The 19,290-nt window shown below is 36.5% G+C and overlaps 1 protein-coding gene across 2 annotated transcripts in view; it reads left to right on the forward strand.

Annotated features, from left to right (window-relative positions):
* vps13a (vacuolar protein sorting 13 homolog A) overlaps nucleotides 1-19,290 on the forward strand; it is a 72,778-nt gene that overhangs the window by 36,576 nt on the left and 16,912 nt on the right. For both annotated transcript variants that reach the window (XM_069187325.1, XM_069187324.1), the window contains exons 33-57: nucleotides 1,568-1,875; nucleotides 3,477-3,624; nucleotides 3,935-4,085; nucleotides 4,678-4,802; nucleotides 4,893-5,062; nucleotides 6,017-6,243; nucleotides 7,508-7,740; nucleotides 8,420-8,512; nucleotides 8,761-9,114; nucleotides 10,066-10,167; nucleotides 10,596-10,748; nucleotides 11,276-11,537; nucleotides 12,151-12,311; nucleotides 12,423-12,526; nucleotides 12,609-12,894; nucleotides 13,685-14,080; nucleotides 14,209-14,313; nucleotides 14,803-14,949; nucleotides 15,329-15,460; nucleotides 15,680-15,813; nucleotides 16,927-17,053; nucleotides 17,213-17,442; nucleotides 17,880-18,033; nucleotides 18,130-18,276; nucleotides 18,713-18,794. In XM_069187325.1, coding sequence (XP_069043426.1) covers nucleotides 1,568-1,875; nucleotides 3,477-3,624; nucleotides 3,935-4,085; nucleotides 4,678-4,802; nucleotides 4,893-5,062; nucleotides 6,017-6,243; nucleotides 7,508-7,740; nucleotides 8,420-8,512; nucleotides 8,761-9,114; nucleotides 10,066-10,167; nucleotides 10,596-10,748; nucleotides 11,276-11,537; nucleotides 12,151-12,311; nucleotides 12,423-12,526; nucleotides 12,609-12,894; nucleotides 13,685-14,080; nucleotides 14,209-14,313; nucleotides 14,803-14,949; nucleotides 15,329-15,460; nucleotides 15,680-15,813; nucleotides 16,927-17,053; nucleotides 17,213-17,442; nucleotides 17,880-18,033; nucleotides 18,130-18,276; nucleotides 18,713-18,794 — 4,531 coding nt within the window. The remainder of the gene's footprint in view (nucleotides 1-1,567; nucleotides 1,876-3,476; nucleotides 3,625-3,934; nucleotides 4,086-4,677; nucleotides 4,803-4,892; nucleotides 5,063-6,016; nucleotides 6,244-7,507; nucleotides 7,741-8,419; nucleotides 8,513-8,760; nucleotides 9,115-10,065; nucleotides 10,168-10,595; nucleotides 10,749-11,275; nucleotides 11,538-12,150; nucleotides 12,312-12,422; nucleotides 12,527-12,608; nucleotides 12,895-13,684; nucleotides 14,081-14,208; nucleotides 14,314-14,802; nucleotides 14,950-15,328; nucleotides 15,461-15,679; nucleotides 15,814-16,926; nucleotides 17,054-17,212; nucleotides 17,443-17,879; nucleotides 18,034-18,129; nucleotides 18,277-18,712; nucleotides 18,795-19,290) is intronic.

Raw genomic sequence — 19,290 nt, forward strand, 5'->3', positions numbered from 1 at the left:
GATGAAGGCCAATGGGAAATTGTCCCAGGACACCGGGATAACATCCCTGCTCTTTTCAATAAACACCCTGGGATTTTTAATGACCAGAGTCAGGACTTCAGTTTTTCGTCTCATCTGAAGGGCAGTGCCTTTTTACAGTATAGTGTCCCCTTCACTATACTGGGGCATTAGGACCCAGATAGACCACAGGATGAGCACCCCCTGCTGGCCCCACTAACACCTCTTCCAGCAGAAACTTTACTTTTTCCCAGGAGGTCTCTCACCTGCTTTATTGGGTTGTTAGTTGTGAGTTTCAGGGTGATATGGCTGCTGGATATATCAATTAAACAATTAAAGATTGTTTTAGTTATTTTTTATATCTTAGGTCGTCGTGGTGGCATTATGATTATTGCAGCCTTCTCATACAGTAACTTGAGTTCTGGTCTGCTTGAGATTGTGGCCTGGGCAATGGCCAAGGGTACACTCATTTGTGGACTTCACATGTGGGTTTTCACCAGGTGCTGAGGTTTCCTTCCACTATCCAAACACATTCTGTTCTGGTCAATGGCCTTCTGTACATGTGTTGTTTTTGCCTTCATGGTTAAGGGATTTTCCAAAAATTAATACATGGAGTTATAGTTCAAGACAAATATATAATGTTGTCTATGATCTACAGTATGCAGTATATATAATATATATAGATATATTATATATACTGTACAGTATATACTGTATAATTTTCCTAATGTAAATAATTACAAAAAACATGACAAATATCTTGATTTACAAATAGTGACACATTTGCTGTTGGCCATGAGTTTTATTTACCATAAAAGCCTGGCCATTAATATATGCTGATACACATGCATTATGCATTTGCTGACAAAAAAGGGATTTTAGTTTGTTTCAGGAAACATATTGGATGATTCACAGTAAATTTTCTTTAAAAATATTAATAGATCTAATAAATATCATCAAACAAGATAATACATTATATATAATCTACTTGTAAGAAACGATATACTGCTTTAGCTTTGTTGATTTTTGCCGTTATGCATTTTAAATGAACCTGTTGTTAGTTTAACAACTAGAGCATTAACTGTCAAAATCTGCTCACCTGACAATTGAACATTTTGTTTTGTCGGTTTTTCAGCCTATTATACAGGCTGTAGGAGCTCTGTATCCATTACTATGGACGTTTGGTCCTTTTGTGAACATTCAAAGCCTTCTTGCCTGTCTCTTCGATGAATGTAATGATTGCTTTCAGCTCAGATATCTTTTTTCATTCACGATACCATTTTAAAGTAGAAATCATAGTCCTATAATGAATGAAGTGGCTGTGGCTCTTGCCTCCACATGGCTAGTGATAGCCTGTCTGCAAGTGAGCACCTCACATACAGTACACATTGTATGTATTGTACATTATACGTGTAATTCATTTTTCATAATACTAATGCAGATACATTGTAGATGGCCCTCCAATTTTTCTAATTATGCTTATAATATTACGGGTTTGTATGATCTCTGACATTTTTGAGCTCTAAGTAGTTTGTGCAGGAAGCCTAAATGTTGTTTGTTTTGAATACAGGCCTTCATAAATAACTTCCAGACGGCTAAGGAGGCATTAACTGAAGTCACAGTTCAAGCAGCAGAAAAGGCTGCTACTGGAGTGCTGGAGCTTGCAGAGAGGAGCACACGGATTTCACTGGACATCGATGTGAAGGCTCCTGTTGTTTTTGTACCTCAGTCTTCAGTCTCGAGGAATGTGATAGTGGCTGATTTTGGTCTTGTGACTGTAAAGAACAGGTTTTCAATGGTAGAAACCAAATCTCAGTTCAAAATTCCCCCAGTGATTGATGGCATGAAAGTTGGGCTCAGCAACCTAAAATTATACAGGTATGGTGTCTTTTTTTGTATCATTTTGTAAAGGCTAAATAAGAGCATTTGTTTGGAAGACTGAGACCTCCTGGTGACAAAGAAGGTGTAAAGATGTGCAAAGCCACCTGGAAGTATTCAGACCTTTCCTATGGTCCCATTTGATGCCTATCAATTTTTTTAAATTCATGTTTTACTCAAGACCTGAATGTTCACACTGAAGACTACTGATGATGAGATACGTTTCAGTAAATATCAGCATAAACTATAAAAAATGAACAATTTTGATTGCATAAGTATTGTGCCCTATGAATATTGGGCAGAAGCAGCAATTATAGCTGCAAGACTTTTTGAGCAGGTCTCTCCCAGGTTTGCTCACCAGCTTAGTGCTGTTTTTGCACATTGTTCTTGACAGCTTTACTCAAGCTCCTTCAAGTTGTTTGATTACGTGTGGATAACAACTTTTAAGTCTTTCCACATATTCTCAATAAGATTCACGTCCGGACCTCACTGCCCTACTCAAGGACATTCACCGTCTTATTTTTAAGCCACTCCAGTGTAGCTTTATCCTTGTGTTTTGGATTATTATCCTATTAAAAGATGACTTTTTGCCCTTTTGAGTTTGAGTCTCAGGTAAAATTTTCTAGTACTTTGCTCCACCTACTGTACCCATTAGTCTTGAGAAACCGATTGTACTAACCTGTATGATCGGCCCTATAGGATATGCTGTGCTGGGCATTGCATCAGATATAACACATTCACATTCTTACTGAAACCTTTTAGTTTTGACTTGTCTGTCCACAAAATACACGTTTGCAGTATCACTTACTGTAGATGCTTTGTTGCAAACCCCATGTGGGATTTCAGATGTGCTGTTTTCAGTTCCATATAAGCCTGCTTTGTGAAAAGCCTGCTTCATCATGATCAAAGAGATATTAAGGGTCTTGATTTTTTTACCCTTCTGAGCTGCGAGTTTGTCCTATATATTTTATCCCTGAGTTGTTTAGAAAGCTCCTTGGTCTTCAAGGTTGACACATGACTTCAAATTTGCTACCTGACTGAGGGACCTTTGAGAGACAAGTGTATTTATTCAGAAATCATGTGAAACTCTATTACTGCACACAGAAAGGGGGCACTTAAGCACATTAAGGCAATTTTGTGCACCTGTATTAGATTTGCCAAAGCAGAGGGTTTGAATTTATACAATCATGACTTTTCCATTTTCTATATTTTCTGTTGACTTCTTTCTGATTTAAGCTTCAAGTGTGTAGAGTAGGTTGTGTATATAACAATATTAACTGCTGTTTCAAAGTGTCATGACTGCACGCTTTAAAACTTCCAAATGTTAAAACTGTACAAGGGTCTGAATACTTTTTAATGATAAGGGCATAGTGGCCAGACAGGAGTCTCTTGTTTCCTGAGGTCTGGCTGAGGTAGAGATAGCTGGATGCTTTAGGTCATTACTGACAAATATACAGAGCCAGTTGGCAATTGGAAAATTAAAATGTTTTTGGTAATTCTTGAGTCATCAGGTTCAAGATAAATCTTATTATAATTCCTTTTAAAGAGTCCAAAAGACTGTTTTGAAGGAGGTGTTATAAGGCTTTTTGTTTTTCGAATAGAACAAAGTATGAGAACAACAATTTTCAGCATGAAATTCAGTTACTGAAGCCTGTAAACCTGGATTTGGAAATTGAGCGTAATTTGTCTGCATCCTGGTACCACAACATTCCAGACATCAACATAAAAGCTCACCTCAAACCAATGAACGTAAGTGAAAAAATCTTTGATATGTAGTATTACTATCTGCCGGTGTAACAGTATTTGAAATAGCTACATACTACAGTTGTTATTCTGGGCTTTAGGTGATGTGTTTTGACAGATTATTTATTAATCAGTTGGTTAGTATAAAATATAATTTCTTTATACATTTGAACTGCTATACAATAAATGCATAATTGTCTGTAAAAATATCATACTTGAATACTTGCATTCCTGTATGTACATAAATACAGTAAATATTGTATATACTTATATAAGATGAAAGAGCCTATTTTTACTGTTTATTTTTATTTGTTAGCTTGTACTCGGCCAGGATGACCTGACTGTTGTATTGAGAACTCTGAATGAAAACCTATCAGAAAGTCCTGACAACCCAGCTCTTCCAGGCCCAGTGGATAAGTCAGATACTGTGTCTACAAAGGATTCACAGATATCACAGAATTCTGGAGGTATGCTTTGTCACACCTTTTATGTATTTATAAAACTGGTCAAAGCCAGGTAATAACACCAAAAAGTGTCTGTAAATGACATAAAATAAAAGGGTCATTTAAAACCACTAAAGAGCACCTGTAAAAACAATGGAATGCAATTTTGACAAATTTTTAGAAAAATCCAAAAATAGGCGAAATTACAAATATTGTAACAGCAGCACAAGTAATACAAATCAGGACATGGCAGGCATTTGGCAAATTGACAGCAGCAGTACTACCCTGTAGCCTGGTCTTGTCAAATCTCCAGAGCTAAAATGTTAAGGCAGATAGAGAGCAGACTGCATGGGGTCCCTCGATTCTAGGCATTTATCTTGAGTACTCAGGGGAGCAATGTAAGAACGCAGGGAAACAAATAACTGATTTCATAGGAGCATTTAAGAAGGGGATAGATGGGTTTTTTCAGTTATTAAGCTATAGGCAACAACATTAGTATTATTAGTATTTGAGAAAAAAAAGGTTCCTGTTTTATCATCATTCTGTAAAATGGAAGTTTGTTTCTAATACCTTATGTGTTGCTTTTTTCTTAATTGTGTTGTGTTTTTTTTTCCAGGGAATACAGTTGTTACTGCCGCTGTTGTGGAGTCACAAAAACCTACAAAATTAAAAACCACCCTCAGGCTGGATTTTAAATTTGATTCATTGACATTGGTATTATACAGCCCAAATGGAAGCGAGGTACCAGAAACATCTGATACAAGTTTGATATATGGATATATAAGTTTCTGGAGCATTAAGTGAAATTTAACTTTAATTTCTTGAACCTAGGTTCAGATATTGGATTCTAGAGATGAGCTCCTGAAACTGGCTGAGTTCAAGCTTGGATTGATTTCAACAGCTGTGCAGATGTTTTCTGATAGTTCCATGAAAGCTTCTGTCAAACTTTCTAATTGTCTTCTGGATGATAAGCGGCAGAGAGTAAACAAAATTACTCCAAGGTAAAGATGCTACCTTGTGGTCCTTTTTTTTCAGTTGGTGTTTTTTCAGTTCTTCTAGAACAGTTGCCCTAAAAAGGTTTTGGCTTCTTCAGACAATCAGTTTGAAGTGTTGCAGTGTCTTGCAAAGGTGTGGACAAAAGTCCATTGAGGTCCCATTTGATGTACTGTATGAATGATGTACAGTAAAAGTGAATATTTTTAATTTAAACTTGAATTCTCAAACTGAATGCTTTTATAGATGGAAAGGTTAAATGTCAGAAAAGGCAAAATGTTACAATTTTGTGCCGTCTGAACATGAAACATTTTACTATTTGTTTGCAGTAGTTAAAAATTTGTATTCACTATTTGTAATTAAAAAAATACGACATCATTGGACATGGATGAGTTACTGGTGCTGTACTGTATGTTCTCATTATATAAAAGTGGGAAACTCTTCTTGAAGCTCCTTCATAATGTCCCCCAACAATCACGCCTCTTTCAGAGTCTCTTAAGTCTCCTCTTGCTGCCAAGCTAGACATAATTATTGGTAGCTAGGCCTGTCCAGTATCTTTATACATGATCCTAAGAATGATGGCATATTACTTACTCAATGCATGAGCAACAACTGTGTGGAAGTCCTTGCTTTCAATGCATCTGGTGCCTGTCATTTATCCAGCTGTTTCCTTTTTTTTACTACCGATATGTTTACTGAGATCGTCTAGAACCTATTCATCCTTCATTCATGGTGGTTTTGAAATGTACGTCTTCAGTTTGCCAAAACTGCTGTTACTCGATTTTAATGTGCAGTGTATTCTGTCCACTCCTGTTGAATCATTGCATCAAGTGAGACTTTGCCTGGTCTCTCTTGCTATTTGTTGTTTTTAGTGTATTATGCATGCACAGTACATGTGAATGTGTGTTAAATTGATTACAGGTCCCATTTAAATATGTGTTGTGATATTTCATGTTCTCCAGGATGGTGGAAATGAAGGCCAGTGCTGAGAAGAATGTGATGGTGGAAGTCAACTACAAGCAGGGGAGGGAGGGAACAGTCCTCGACACCATTGTTCAAGACATATACCTCTGCGCTAGCATGGAGTTCTTACTCACTGTCGCCGACATCTTTGTCAAGGCCAGCCAGCAAGGTTTCTCCACACCACAGAAAACCAATAAGCAAACCACCACCACATCTAAAGAACCAGGTTAGCAAGAACTTCCCTCCATCCATTTTCTGTTCAGTCCCCTCCAGGGTAATTCGCGAGCAAATGTATGTCTATAATGAGACAAATTGTCATTTCTTGCATTTACTAAAACCGCAAACATACTGTGTTGTGGATTTTATAATGTAACATTCATGAGAAGCATTTACTTTCAAATGTGATTTTCTAAATGTTTAGTTTTTTTGTTTGCAAGGACTTTCTCACCATTTCACAGATTTATCCTGTAGTTGTTTGCACATAATTCCAGGTAATAATAATAATAATAATAATAATAATAACAATAATTGCTTGCACTTATGTAGCGTTTTTCTGGACACTCCACTCAAAGCGCTTTACGGGTAATGGGGACTCCCCTCCACCACCACCAATGTGCAGCATCCACCTGGATGGTGCGACGGCAGCCATAGTGCGCCAGAATGCTCACCACACATCAGTTATTAGTGGGGAGGAGAGCAGAGTAATGAAGCCAATTCATACATGGGGATTATTAGGAGGCCATGATTGGTAAGGGCCAATGGGAAATTTGGCCAAGACACCGAGGTTACACCCCTACTCTTTTTGAGAAACGCCATTGGATTTTTAATGACCACATTAGAGTCAGGACCTCAGTTTTACCTCTCATCCGAAGGACGCCGCCTGTTTTTACAGTATAGTGTCCCCGTCACTATACTGGGGCATTTGGACCCACATGGACCGCAGGGTGAGCACCCCCTGTTGGCCCCAATAACACCTCTTCCAGCAGCAACCTTAGTTTTTCCCAGGAGGTCTCTCATCAAGGTACTGACCAGGCTCACACCTGCTTAGCTTCAGTGGGTTGCCAGTTGTGAGTTGCAGTTATGAAGGTATGATGTCTGGTGATTAGAATATTGAAATAGATACAATGCCACTTTTAAGAAAGGTAAAATCTAATAAACACAGATGTGCATTTGTTAAATATCAATTTTTTGACATGAGAATGAGTACTGAAGAATTGTGAATAAGGCTTTGGATGTTTGAAACAACATGGATACATTTTCATGGTATCAGAAATATTGCCACCCTAACATAATAAAAAAACCGCAGGCTCTTCTTAGAATCAAAGCGAAAAATCAGACAAAAGTAGGTTTCTGATACCATGAAAATGTATCCATATTGTTTCCTACTTTCGTCTGATTTTTCGCTTTGATTCTAAGTAGAGCCTGCATTTCTTTTTATTTTGTTAGGGTGGCAATATTTCTTTAACATATACCGCATTTTATGTTAACAGCTCCTGCACAACCTCTGGCCAAAACTGAAATGAATGTGCTGGTGAAGAATCCAGAGATAGTGTTTGTTGCAGATCTGACTCGAGCGGATGCCCCTGCTTTAGTGATGACAGCCCAGTGTGAAGTCTGTATGAAGACTGATCCAGAGGTTCAGAAGATGACAGCCGCCATTAAGGATCTAAAGATTGTCGCATGTCCTTTTTTAGGAGAGATCAGGAAAAATAACATCACTACAGTAGGTGTCACAAAATCAAAATTCATGAGAGTTAGGTCATAGAAATGTCGAAACGATCAGTTGATGAACAGAATTAAGATATTTGTTTCTTTTCGGTTTTTAATTCTGCCGATTTAAACTTTGATTCTAAGGTGAGACACAAACTAATGTAATTAAGATTCCACTGGCTTGGGAATAAGTTACAATTTAATGAAGCACTTTTTTCTGAATTCTTTAGGTTTTTTAGTATTTCCTTTTGTTTTAAGCGTGGGGCTACCCAAATAAAAATGTTTCTTATTAGAGATATACTAAGGAACTTGGCTTCATCTGGATTTGAGGTATTTTTACCGTAACACACACTCTTGAAACCTCCAATTGGTGTAGAACCTTCAACACCCTCCTGTATGAATTGCGGACAACAACGTTTGTATTTCCTGCTTTCTGATAGTTTGCTGATTCAATTTGTATTAATTATTAATCCTTCTACATAATTGCAAGGCATGTCTCACAACATAAGATAAACAAGACAATATTAAATATTTATTTATTGGAACTACTATACCTTCATCAAAACTGCAGTCTAATAAAATATTTCAAATAAAGACATTACATTATTGGTACAGGTGTTACTGAATCTGGTGAAGCGTGTTCTTCAGCACCCTTTTTTAAATCTCTTGTAATTAAACATTTCTTGTTTTAGGTTCTTCAGCCATGCGAAGTGTTTTTCCAAAGTGTACAGTCACCTTCCACACCACAAAAACTGGAACTCACCATACTGGCTCTTGCACTCAAGGCAAGAATATTCTTTGTTCCTTAGTACTTACTATTCTTAGTCCTTTCTCTTAATAAGCTAATGTGAGCTTTGCGAGTCCAAGCAGGTGTAATCTTTGTATCATTAATTCCCTTGTGAGATATTCATCAATTTGGTATACTGAACCTTAAATGTTCTCTCTGCTTTTGTTTACATGAGTTCTCCGTGACATTAGATTTCAGAAATGTAAGGCATGTACCTCATCTTTGTTTTTATTGCTATTTTTTTAGGTTTCACCAATTATCATCAACACCGTAATAACAATTACTTCAGCCTTATCCCCCACTGCAGAAACTCCCCAGGAGCTAGAGAGCCCCGTCCCACCCAATCTGTGGGATAAGAAGGAATGGAAAGAGCTGAAACTTTGGTTCCTGGATGAGGAAAATGGTGATGACTCTTATTCTGTGACTCCTCTAGTTCCTCAGGGTGAATCCCTGCAAATGTCTATAAACTCAATATTACTGACTCTGGAAGCTGGAGTTGGACACAGGACTGTCCCTATGCTTCTTGCAAAGTCATCATTTTGTGGAAGTGTGAAAGACTGGAGTACTCTCATTAATCTCCAGAGTCATCTTAAATTAGAGGTAAGAGCCTTTTTGTGTTTGAACAATAATTGGTTCAATTGCCATAATAAAACCTGCTTATTAAAAGGGAACTGAAGTTCCCGTTTCTCAGACCGGTTCTGAAATTTTGGTAACAAAATAAATGTATTGATGTTACAGAACAAAATTAGAAAATGTCAAATTAAATACAAAATCATAAACTTTGTGAAAGTACTGTAAGTCGCCGTGTTTCCGCAAACTTGCATTCAAGTTCCCATGAACTATGACGTTCCTGCTCACTAGTCTCCATAAAGACTAATGCAATATCATGTCCGAGCAAGTAAATACAGGTTGTGCAACAGACATTTCACTGCAGAATTGTTCCAATGTGATCTACATGCAGACATCACAAGTAAGTAAATATTTCCTGGAGGATTGTGTTAATTGTTTAATTGTTGTGACCTCGATACGGGTTACATGAGATGTGTACCATGCTTATAGTGAAGGCAGAAAACGGGGTATGCTTTTAAGTATAAAATTTGAACTAATACCAAAGTAAGGTATGAATGAATTTGACCAGCATTGTGTTTTTAAGTAATTAAGTACTGAAATAGATAATAATAATAATTATAATAATAATTGCTTACATTTATATAGCGCTTTTCTGGACACTCCACTCAAAGCGCTTTACAGGTAATGGGGACTCCCCTCCACCACCACCAATGTGCAGCATCCACCTGGATGATGCGACGGCAGCCATAGTGCGCCAGAACACTCACCACACACCAGCTATCAGTGGGGAGGAGAGCAGAGTAATGTACCCAATTTATAGAGGGGGATTATTAGGAGGCCATGATTGGTAAGGGCCAATGGGAAATTTGGCCAGGATGACTCTAGTGAAAAATGTGTTGTCTGTTCTGAACTTTCTAAACTGTTTTGTATGAAGTCTGTGTATCAGTGCAGTTGTAAAAGCTTGCTTCTTGCCGGTCTCAGGTCCACTATTACAATGAGGTTATGGGTGTGTGGGAGCCTCTGCTTGAGCCATTGGAGGAAGAGTCTAGTGACGGCTTCCGCCCATGGACCTTGGGGATTAAGGTAACTCCATCATCTGAAGAGTCTTGATAGATTTGTTTTTTAAAAGATACATTCTGGTGAAACTGAATTTGTAAAGAACAAAAATAATCCTGTATTTTCAGCTTTGTAAAACCTTTCTGCCAATTAATAAAGACTTGAGACTAAAATGTTTATGTGCATTATTACTTTACAGGTGTTTCTGATAACTAAACAAGTTTGCTTCCGATTTGATCTTTGATCTTTGATCTTGATTTTTCAGATGGGTTACAAAACAGTTAGATTCACAATTTTCAGCTGCTGTTTCAAATGACCTTTAGTGTTAATTAAGATGTTTAAGGCTTTTTATAAGAAAAATCCTTTTAATAAGCTTCAAGATATTTTTACATCACTGACGTTTTCCTTATAGACCACACCATATGTCTACACGTGTTTTCTTTTGTATGTTTTAGATGAAAAAGAAGCCTGTCAAGTACACTGCAATATCTGATGAAGTGGATTATAATGTCCCAGATTATAAAACTGTAATCACCATCAATTCAAAAGATCAGTTGAACATTACTCTGTCCAAATGTGGACTGGGAATGCTTAGCAATCTCGGCACGGTAAGAAACGTTCTTTCATCAGCCGATATGGAAACCATTATTGGAATACTGGTAGCCAATGACTTATAAAGGACTGAAAGATAAAGGACTTCTAAAGACTTATAAAGGACTAAAAGAGGCAAAATGTTAACATGGGTTTATATACCATCATGAATATTTTCACCTGAAATTGATATTTTCTTCCAGGAATGGATAGATCTTTCTATTATTTATGTTTTGTTTTAAGGACATTGAAATTCTAAATGTAAAGACTAATGTTTGTATTGTTGTCCTAATGTTCCTTAAAAGATATTAAGTTAAAATCCTTTGTCAAATGCTGTGACTATTTCTAATATTGCAATGTCTTAACAGACTTTAAGTTATACTTAAATGTTATGACACTTTGTTAGGAGCAATCAGCTAAGAGCAACCAACACTCAAATGAAATGAATGAAATACTCTTTCATTGTCTTTTTAAAACAGTGTTTATATTTGTTGTCCTTTATTACAATGCAATGATAATTTTAACGTTTGCTTATTTCTTGAAGGCCTTTGCAGTAGCAGCTACACAAACAGCAGAAAACTTCCAGAAAGACCAAGCACCATTTGTGATAAACAACTGCTTGGGTCTCCCTGTGACAGTAGTGCATGGTGATGTTTTTAATGCGGTGGGCAAAGATTCAAGAAACAAGAGTTTTGAGATGCAGGTCAGAGAGAGTGTTAACATGGATTATGCCAGGACAATGAGTGAACACGACCAGTTCACAGCTATGACCAGCCTGAGTGGAAAGAACTACTACATTCAACCTAGTAAGATATTAACATAAATTGCACATACCATGGTTTGAATCTTTTAATGAAATTAAGTGTAGTGGAACAACAATAAGAAGAAAGGCTTGTCAATATACAGAATGCTGTTAATACTAAGTTATAGTAAGGCCTTTTTTGACCATTCTACTGATTGAAGTGAGTGTTTATAAGGGTTCCATTGAAGTTAAATGGCTCGGGGGGGAAGCTACAAAAGAGAACGAACAACAGAGATTGTCTAATCCTTTAAGAGTAGATCAGTAAAGGTGTACAAATCAGTTAATGGTGCCAAACTAGACATTTGATCTGGTAAATATCAATATTTTAGGGAAAAGGTAACCTAAAGTTGCCCTATCGGCGGGCAGACGATATCAGCAAGTGTCTGCTGAAACCTACTGTAATTAAGATCCTAGACTGGGAAAGTTAAGGACCAAACAAGAGTGAAAATGATTAAACACCAGGGGTCTGTGCTTAGTCAGTTTTGAAAAGCATAAACATGGCAAAATGCTGGAAATGCTGAAACTCCTGAAAAATGGGAATGTTTCAGTATATCCATTCCTGTGTAACTCCATACAACATGCTCGAAATGACCCTGTCCATCTTACTTTATTTGCAGCTCCCCTTGGCCACTCTGCAGCCAGTAGAATTCCTCTCATCAAAGTAGGCCAAGGTCTGTACAGCGTCATGCACAAGGATTCGACAGTGATGCGCTTCATTGTTTGTCAGATCTATTCCGTGGAAGGAAGTAAGGTCATAACAATTCGTTCTCCATTTCAAGTGAGTTCATTTCAGACCGAAGAATGTTCATGCATTGTAAATGTCATTAAAGTGCAATATTTCTCAAGCTTTTATATTGATGGCATCTGTTTTTTTTTTCTTTTGCTTTAGATCAAAAATCATTTTTCCTTGCCGTTTCGTGTTTATGAAGGCGACATGTTTTTGGGAACGGCTTCACCTCAGGAAGATTTCTGCATTCCTTTACCATCATACAGGTATTTGTTATACATTGGGGGTTTGTTTATTTTTTTAAATATTGCATTAAACAACATAGTTTTGCTGTGTTTTTGTTTTCAGATCAGTCCTTACTCTACAGCCCATAACCGAAGGTGAAGAAACCTATGAGAAATCTGAAGAATTTACTTACGAATCTGTCACACAACAAACTGGACAATGTGTACAAAAGAAATGTATTTGCTCTGGACACAGTGACCGCCTCATGGTCATTAATATGGTCCCAGTCCAAGACACCTTAACCTCCAGCAGCACAGAGGAGAAGTTTGATGAACCTTACATTTTACACTTGTGGCCTACGGTTCTTCTCCGGAATTTGTTACCTTACCCAATTACCTTCTCCCTTAAGGTTTGTTAATCAATTTATTTTATAACCAGAGCTTTTCAGCCTCCATTGCCATTTCTTGGGGAGCCAGCGGGTGCTTGTTTAAAGTGCTCCTGCCTGTCAGTTTTTATTTATTGTACCATTTTTGTGTATATTTCAAGCATCTTTATGCAGCAAAAGCAACATTTCAATTTAGCACATTTAATTTATTTTGTCGGTGTTTTGAAATCATATTGTCTAACATAATGTTACAGGCACTCATTTCTGGTTATTCATTCGTACCCCGGTATAGGAATGTTCGGTATACGAATTTTCGCTTATCCAAACATGAAGAATTTGTATCTTGTAATTTGTTACAAGAACAAAATTTCTCTAATCTGTATTTTGAAGTTCAAAATTGACCGACTTTGGCCAAGAACCTTCTGCGAACCTTTGAATTCAGCATCAGCTGTTTGTTACCGCACAGGCGCAAGTCAGTCTCCTTAAGGACGCCATGAGGCACCACTGCTTTGTTAACGATCACAGCCGAAAGCTTGTGATCTCATTTTCAAAGTGTTTTTTGTGTTTGTTTTGTAGTTCCTGTTCTTATCTTATCTCTTATGGTCCTGTAGTTAGAGTTTGGAATGTGTTTTTAATTGCAGTGAAACATTTGGAATGGAAAGGATGGAAAGTTGTATGTAAAGGCTAAACTATGATATCTGATTGAGTTAAGAACCATTTTCAGGGATATTTCTTTCTTTGTAAAGATTAATGTATCTCCAAAAAAGCCAAAAACTGTTGTAATTTCTCTGCCTTTTTACTTTTTCTCTTTAAGGAGAATGTAAACTCTTCCTCTACCATGCTCAAAGAGGGCCATTCTGCCCAGATTCATAATGCCATAATGGAGTCTAAACTGGAGCTTCACTTGCTGGATTATCTTAATCAGAAGTGGAAAGGGGAGTACTTTATTAGAGAAAAAGAGGAAGAAATCAGCTTCATTGCTTTCAGCTCTGTCAATGAAGAGGAAAAGATGGAGCTTGATATTGCAGTGCATGTGACATACAACACAGGGCAGACCATTATCGGACTGTACTCTCCTTACTGGATGGTTAATAAAACAGGTCGGCTGTTGCAGTACAAAGCTGACGATGTCCATCGGAAACATCCAAAAGACTACAATAAACCACTCCTTTTCTCTTTCAAACCTCGTAACTTTTTTCAGAATAACAAGGTATAGCCTTACATGTTAATTTTTTTTTTAGAATTGTTTATTTCTATATTTTCTGAAAGGGTGGTATGAATTTTTGGACTTTACCTTTTCCACATTATATGTACTGTACATTTGATACTCTCTTAAAGGTGCAACTCATGGTGTCCGATAGTGAGCTATCTGACGAATTCTCGCTTGATACTGTTGGGAGCTATGGTGATGTGAAATGCAAAGGCAGGAATAAAGACTATTTGGTAAGATCTAACACTATTCCAGTAAAACTAGCAATCTGAAGCATTTCAAAATAAAACAATTCTTCATTGCATGACCTACCTTGCATTTTGCCTTGTTTTGTACTCACAAGTTTTTAGCAATACATTTTAAGACCTGAAAAATTGTAGAAAAAAAGTCTTCACCCTTTTAACTATTTTATTTTTAAAAAGTATTGTACATCCAACCATGCTTATTAAGTGATTCAATCATTATTTAAAAAGGGAAATCTATGGAGTGCCAAAAATTAGAATTGCTATCTCATGTCTAAAATAAAATCAGCTAGACACTATTACTTGTTAAGAGGAATTGGTGATCAGTAACATTAGGAAAGGTAACTTTGTTAAGGATCTGAGCATTATTCCTTAAACTAAATGAATAATGAAAGTGTTGAAAATGAAGGGTGTCAATGCTATTGGATATTTGTTTAATTTGCTGTACACTCACCTGTTTAATGTTTGTAATTATTGTAGGTTGGAGTGAAAATTGATGCCAGTAGCTTTAGCCTCACAAGGATTGTTACCTTTGTGCCATTTTACATGCTGGTCAACAGAACAAAGCACCACATTCAAATCACAGAAGAAGGTCAAAAGGAATGGACAGTCGCTGACCCTGATCAGGTAAGATTGATGGAAATGTTATCTACCTGTATAGTTACAGTTCTACTATCTTCAATGTTCATGATGATTTCTATTCCACATTCCGCAAAACAAGGAATGTAGCAAAACGTAGGAGCCGTTCAGCATAATCCTATAATTCTCTTGGCTGCCCAATTAATTCTAGAATCTAAAGACTGTTCCTTTTGAAGATTCTGTCTTTTTTGTAAACGGCCATGTATTGTGTTTATTTTAGTATAGAAAACTATTAAAATCCTCTTTCTGCCGGTGAAAAGAATCATCTTAAACTGAATCTTACAGCTTCATTTAAAATAGGAAACATTTGCACTTGAGTTAGAATTGTGACTACTATTTGAAAATCCTTTTCTTTTTTTTTTTACAGCAAGGTGTACCATTTTGGCCTGAGAAGGAGTCAAAAAAACTAATGATTAAAGTTAAGGAATGTCTCTCTCCACCACAAAAAATAGATTTCCATAAGCAGGAAAACTGTCTACTATTGCACCTGGACAACAAGGTGAGAATTTTAAAGTAAATTAAAAAAAATATTGGAATCTGCTTTCTAAAGCATTTTTCTTTTAGCTTCCTGTTTCTTAGATAAAATATATACATTTGTAATGCAACAATCTTTTTAAAAGTTTTAATTTTTTTAGTTATTTTGTTATATATATATAGTATATACTGTAACTGTATGTTTTCTTATAATGTTTTATTCAGTGTTTCTTTTCATCCACAGCTTGGTGGCATCATTGTGGATGTTAACCTCACTGAACATTCCACTGTCATCAGATTCTCTGACTATCATGATGGTGCGGCACCATTTCTGATCATAAATCACACTAAAGCAGAGACTTTAGAATTCTATCAGAGGTGAGGTTTTATCAGATTGTACTAGTTATTGTGTATTCTAATATATGCCTGGATCACTATTCAGGTTTTCACATTCGCTATCAAGAAAGAACAGCACAGAGAGTGAATAACATTAGACTGACAAGCATAGTGTGATGTCATATTAATTAATTAAAGATCTTGTTCAGTTTCTCCACACCTGTCCAGTGTTCGATGTGGAGAGCTGAAAGATTCACCCAGCTGGGTTACATGTGACCTTTTGGATAATGGACAATTTAAAAGAAATGAATGGTAAAAGCTGTAGGAACATAGGATATTGGCTATTTGCCTGCTTCTGATTAGTGGTCAGATGTTCAAGTAACAGATGGAAGATGGTATTGCCTCCCATCTACGGTGAAAGTAATACTCTATAACACAGTAATGCCAAGCCATGGCAATGCTTTGTTCTTTCTCCTTATTATAGGTGTACTGCTGCGGATTCTTACACATCTGGAATATGGCATTCATGTTTTTTCCTGATTCACCATAAGGCTCAAACAAGTGCTTACGGAGTCAGCAGTCACTGTTGTCACACATTCAGTTATCTTAATTACACAACTGTGCATAGTGTAGAATCTGGTGTCACAGCTCATGTTGCACACGAAGTGTACAGAAGGAAGTGGGGAGTCATTACTCTTCCCAGTCAGCCAGAACCTGGACATAATGTACATAAAACACTATCACAGACTGGTCTGGGCTGTGTAATCTAGTGTTGGCTGTAGTTTTGCTAGGGCTGTACAGTATGTGCTTCTTTCAGATCCAGATATCGATTTATGACCAGTCCATCTGTAATTGCTTTTTTAAGGAGTGATCCATTCTAGTTTTCAAAATACCTTCAACTGTATTTCCGTGGGCATCATTTTTATCTGAACTGATGTACTGATATCAGTTCTAAGAAGTCATGCAAATATAGTGCACATGCTGATAGAAATGCTGTACTTGCAGTTCTAGAGTTTAGTTCTTATTTGCCCTGCTTAATAACTGAAAAACCTTGTCAGTATATTTGGCGATGAACACAGTTGCACCATTTTAAATAATGGATTGTTTTTAAAAAAAATTGAATTGGCATTGATTTTCTCCTGTCACGCATTGCAGTACCCAGAAAGAAAAGGATGAGCTACAGCCAGGTAACGCTGTGTACTACACCTGGACTGAGCCAACTGGTTCACGGATTCTGAAGTGGAGGTGTGGAAAATACACAGGAGAACTGAAAAATGAAGAGGTGTGCACATAACTCGTTTTTCAGATTCGTTTGTTTTCTCTTTGTTTAAGTTTTCTTTTTCTGTTGTCCCCCTTTTGCTTAGCAATGGGGAGATAAGGCTTCTGTTCTAAATTGGAAAATGTTCTTCGAAAGTAAGAGTTATTTTTTTCCCCCTTGTAGGACAAACTGAATGACTTGGACAGTGAAGGAAAGCTTTTCTTGGTATCGTTCTACGAAGGACTGCAGCGCGTAGCATTGTTCACAGAGGACAACCATGTCTACAAGCTCCTTTGTGAAAGTGAAAAGGCTGAGCTTGCAGAGCAAGAAATCATTCTGTCCTTACAGAATATGGGAGTGTCACTGGTTAATAATAATACTAAACAAGAAGTTTCCTTCATAGGAATAACAAGGCAAGCTGAAACATATCTAGAGATGGTTCTGTACAGTTAAACATTTTCCCTGTTCAGATTCATTCAAGTTTGCAGAAACTTTTATTCAACTATCCTTCAGAACTTATTTTAGAAAATGAAAAGGTAGATTTTGATAATTTCGTTGCTTTACATAAGTTAACATTATTATTTTAATTAAAAAAATCTTATAGATGCACAAATATTTTTATATTTTAATTTAATTTTTATCTTCCTTTTTACGGTAAGAATAGGAATTATATGGTGGTAATTTTTAGTGTTAAAGTACAGTATTTGTTTGCTAGAAAAAACATGTTGAATATGTTTTGACTGCGTGGAATTTAGTCACAAAATACAGGAACCTTTGAGTTATGTCCTTTACCAAGTGTATAACTACCTATTTACTGACATATTTTTAATGTATCAATTCTACTGAACAGTTCTGACATTGTGTGGGAATCAAAACCCAAAAGCAAGTCCAGATGGAAACCTATGAGTATCAAGTACACAGAGTTGTTGGAGAAGACCTTTCAAGAATATATTGATAAAGGACCTGTTGATTGTCTTATTAAAGCCTTGGACCCCAACCTTCAGGTTAGTTTTGAATGTCATGTTTGTTAGATCACAGTTCCTTTTGTTTAGTTTCTGTCAAAAGCTTAGGTTCTGTATGTTCTATTTTTTTTTTTGTAGGTTTATTTAACTCCAAATGGCACAGATATGAAAATGTTGGCTCCCCACGAAGCTCCAATCCGGAGAAACTTCTTGCCAGCTGTGAAAGTGGAATACAGTGTGTCTGCTCGCCAGAAAGCTTATAGAGTCCAGGTTTACAGAATACAGGTGAAACAGTCTACAACTAAATTTTTAACTTTCAGAAATTAATAGTCTGGTGGGTCTTTGTTGCAGACATTACATTAGCAATCTGAACATTTCAACATAATATGAAATGCTTTTGTTAAACCTCATCTGATTGCATTGGCAAACGTTCTGAAACCGAGTTTCAATCAAAAGTGTCATAATTGGGTAAAAAAAGCAATTGTTCTGATATGCACATGGATAATGTAAGCCCTACTTCACATAATGGCATATTCCTTTGAAACATTAACACGATTTCACATAAATGTCCTTCAGAATATTAAAATTTATGTTGCTGGAACATTCCCAAAACAATAGTCAAACACGTTTGTATCATGCAACATTTTATCATTCCCTGCAACACTTTTGGTGGAAATCGGCATCTTAACAGAAATTGTTTCATTAACCTGTGACTTCCCAGATTCAAAACCAGCTTCCCGGAGCCATCTTTCCCTTTGTGTTTTACCCCATAAAACCTCCAAAGTCTGTCACAATGGATTCAGGTCAGTAAAGGTTAACTCTGAAATATTTTTAACGTTATCTTAATCCCGCCAAGTAATGCACAACTATATTGATAGAAACAGCCGAGGCAAAATAAAGAAACCGCTCTAAGAAATGTGGCCATCGTAAAAGCAACAGAAAAGAAATTTGAGAACAAAAACATTTGTACAACATTTGTACATTGAGTACAAAAACATATTTTTTCATTGTTACTCATTTTTGTCATCTTTGAACATTTCTTCATTGAATTTTAAATGCATCTTTACATAAGCCAATATCTGCATTTTGACTTGACTGTTTTTGTCTTTTGCTTCAGCATAATCTAGCGTGGGGGGTCATCATATTAGAATTTATTTAAATGGAAAAGAAAGAAAAAAGAGCCTCGATTTAAGGGAAATACTTTATTTAGACTTTTCTTGTTTATTTAGTTCAGGTCTAAGTAGTATAACTATATCATCCTAAAAAAATAGATTTTTATATACCCTAAATACATTTTAA

This window comes from Lepisosteus oculatus, chromosome 3 (assembly GCF_040954835.1).
Source record: "Lepisosteus oculatus isolate fLepOcu1 chromosome 3, fLepOcu1.hap2, whole genome shotgun sequence".
NCBI classification, from domain to species: Eukaryota; Metazoa; Chordata; class Actinopteri; order Semionotiformes; family Lepisosteidae; genus Lepisosteus; species Lepisosteus oculatus.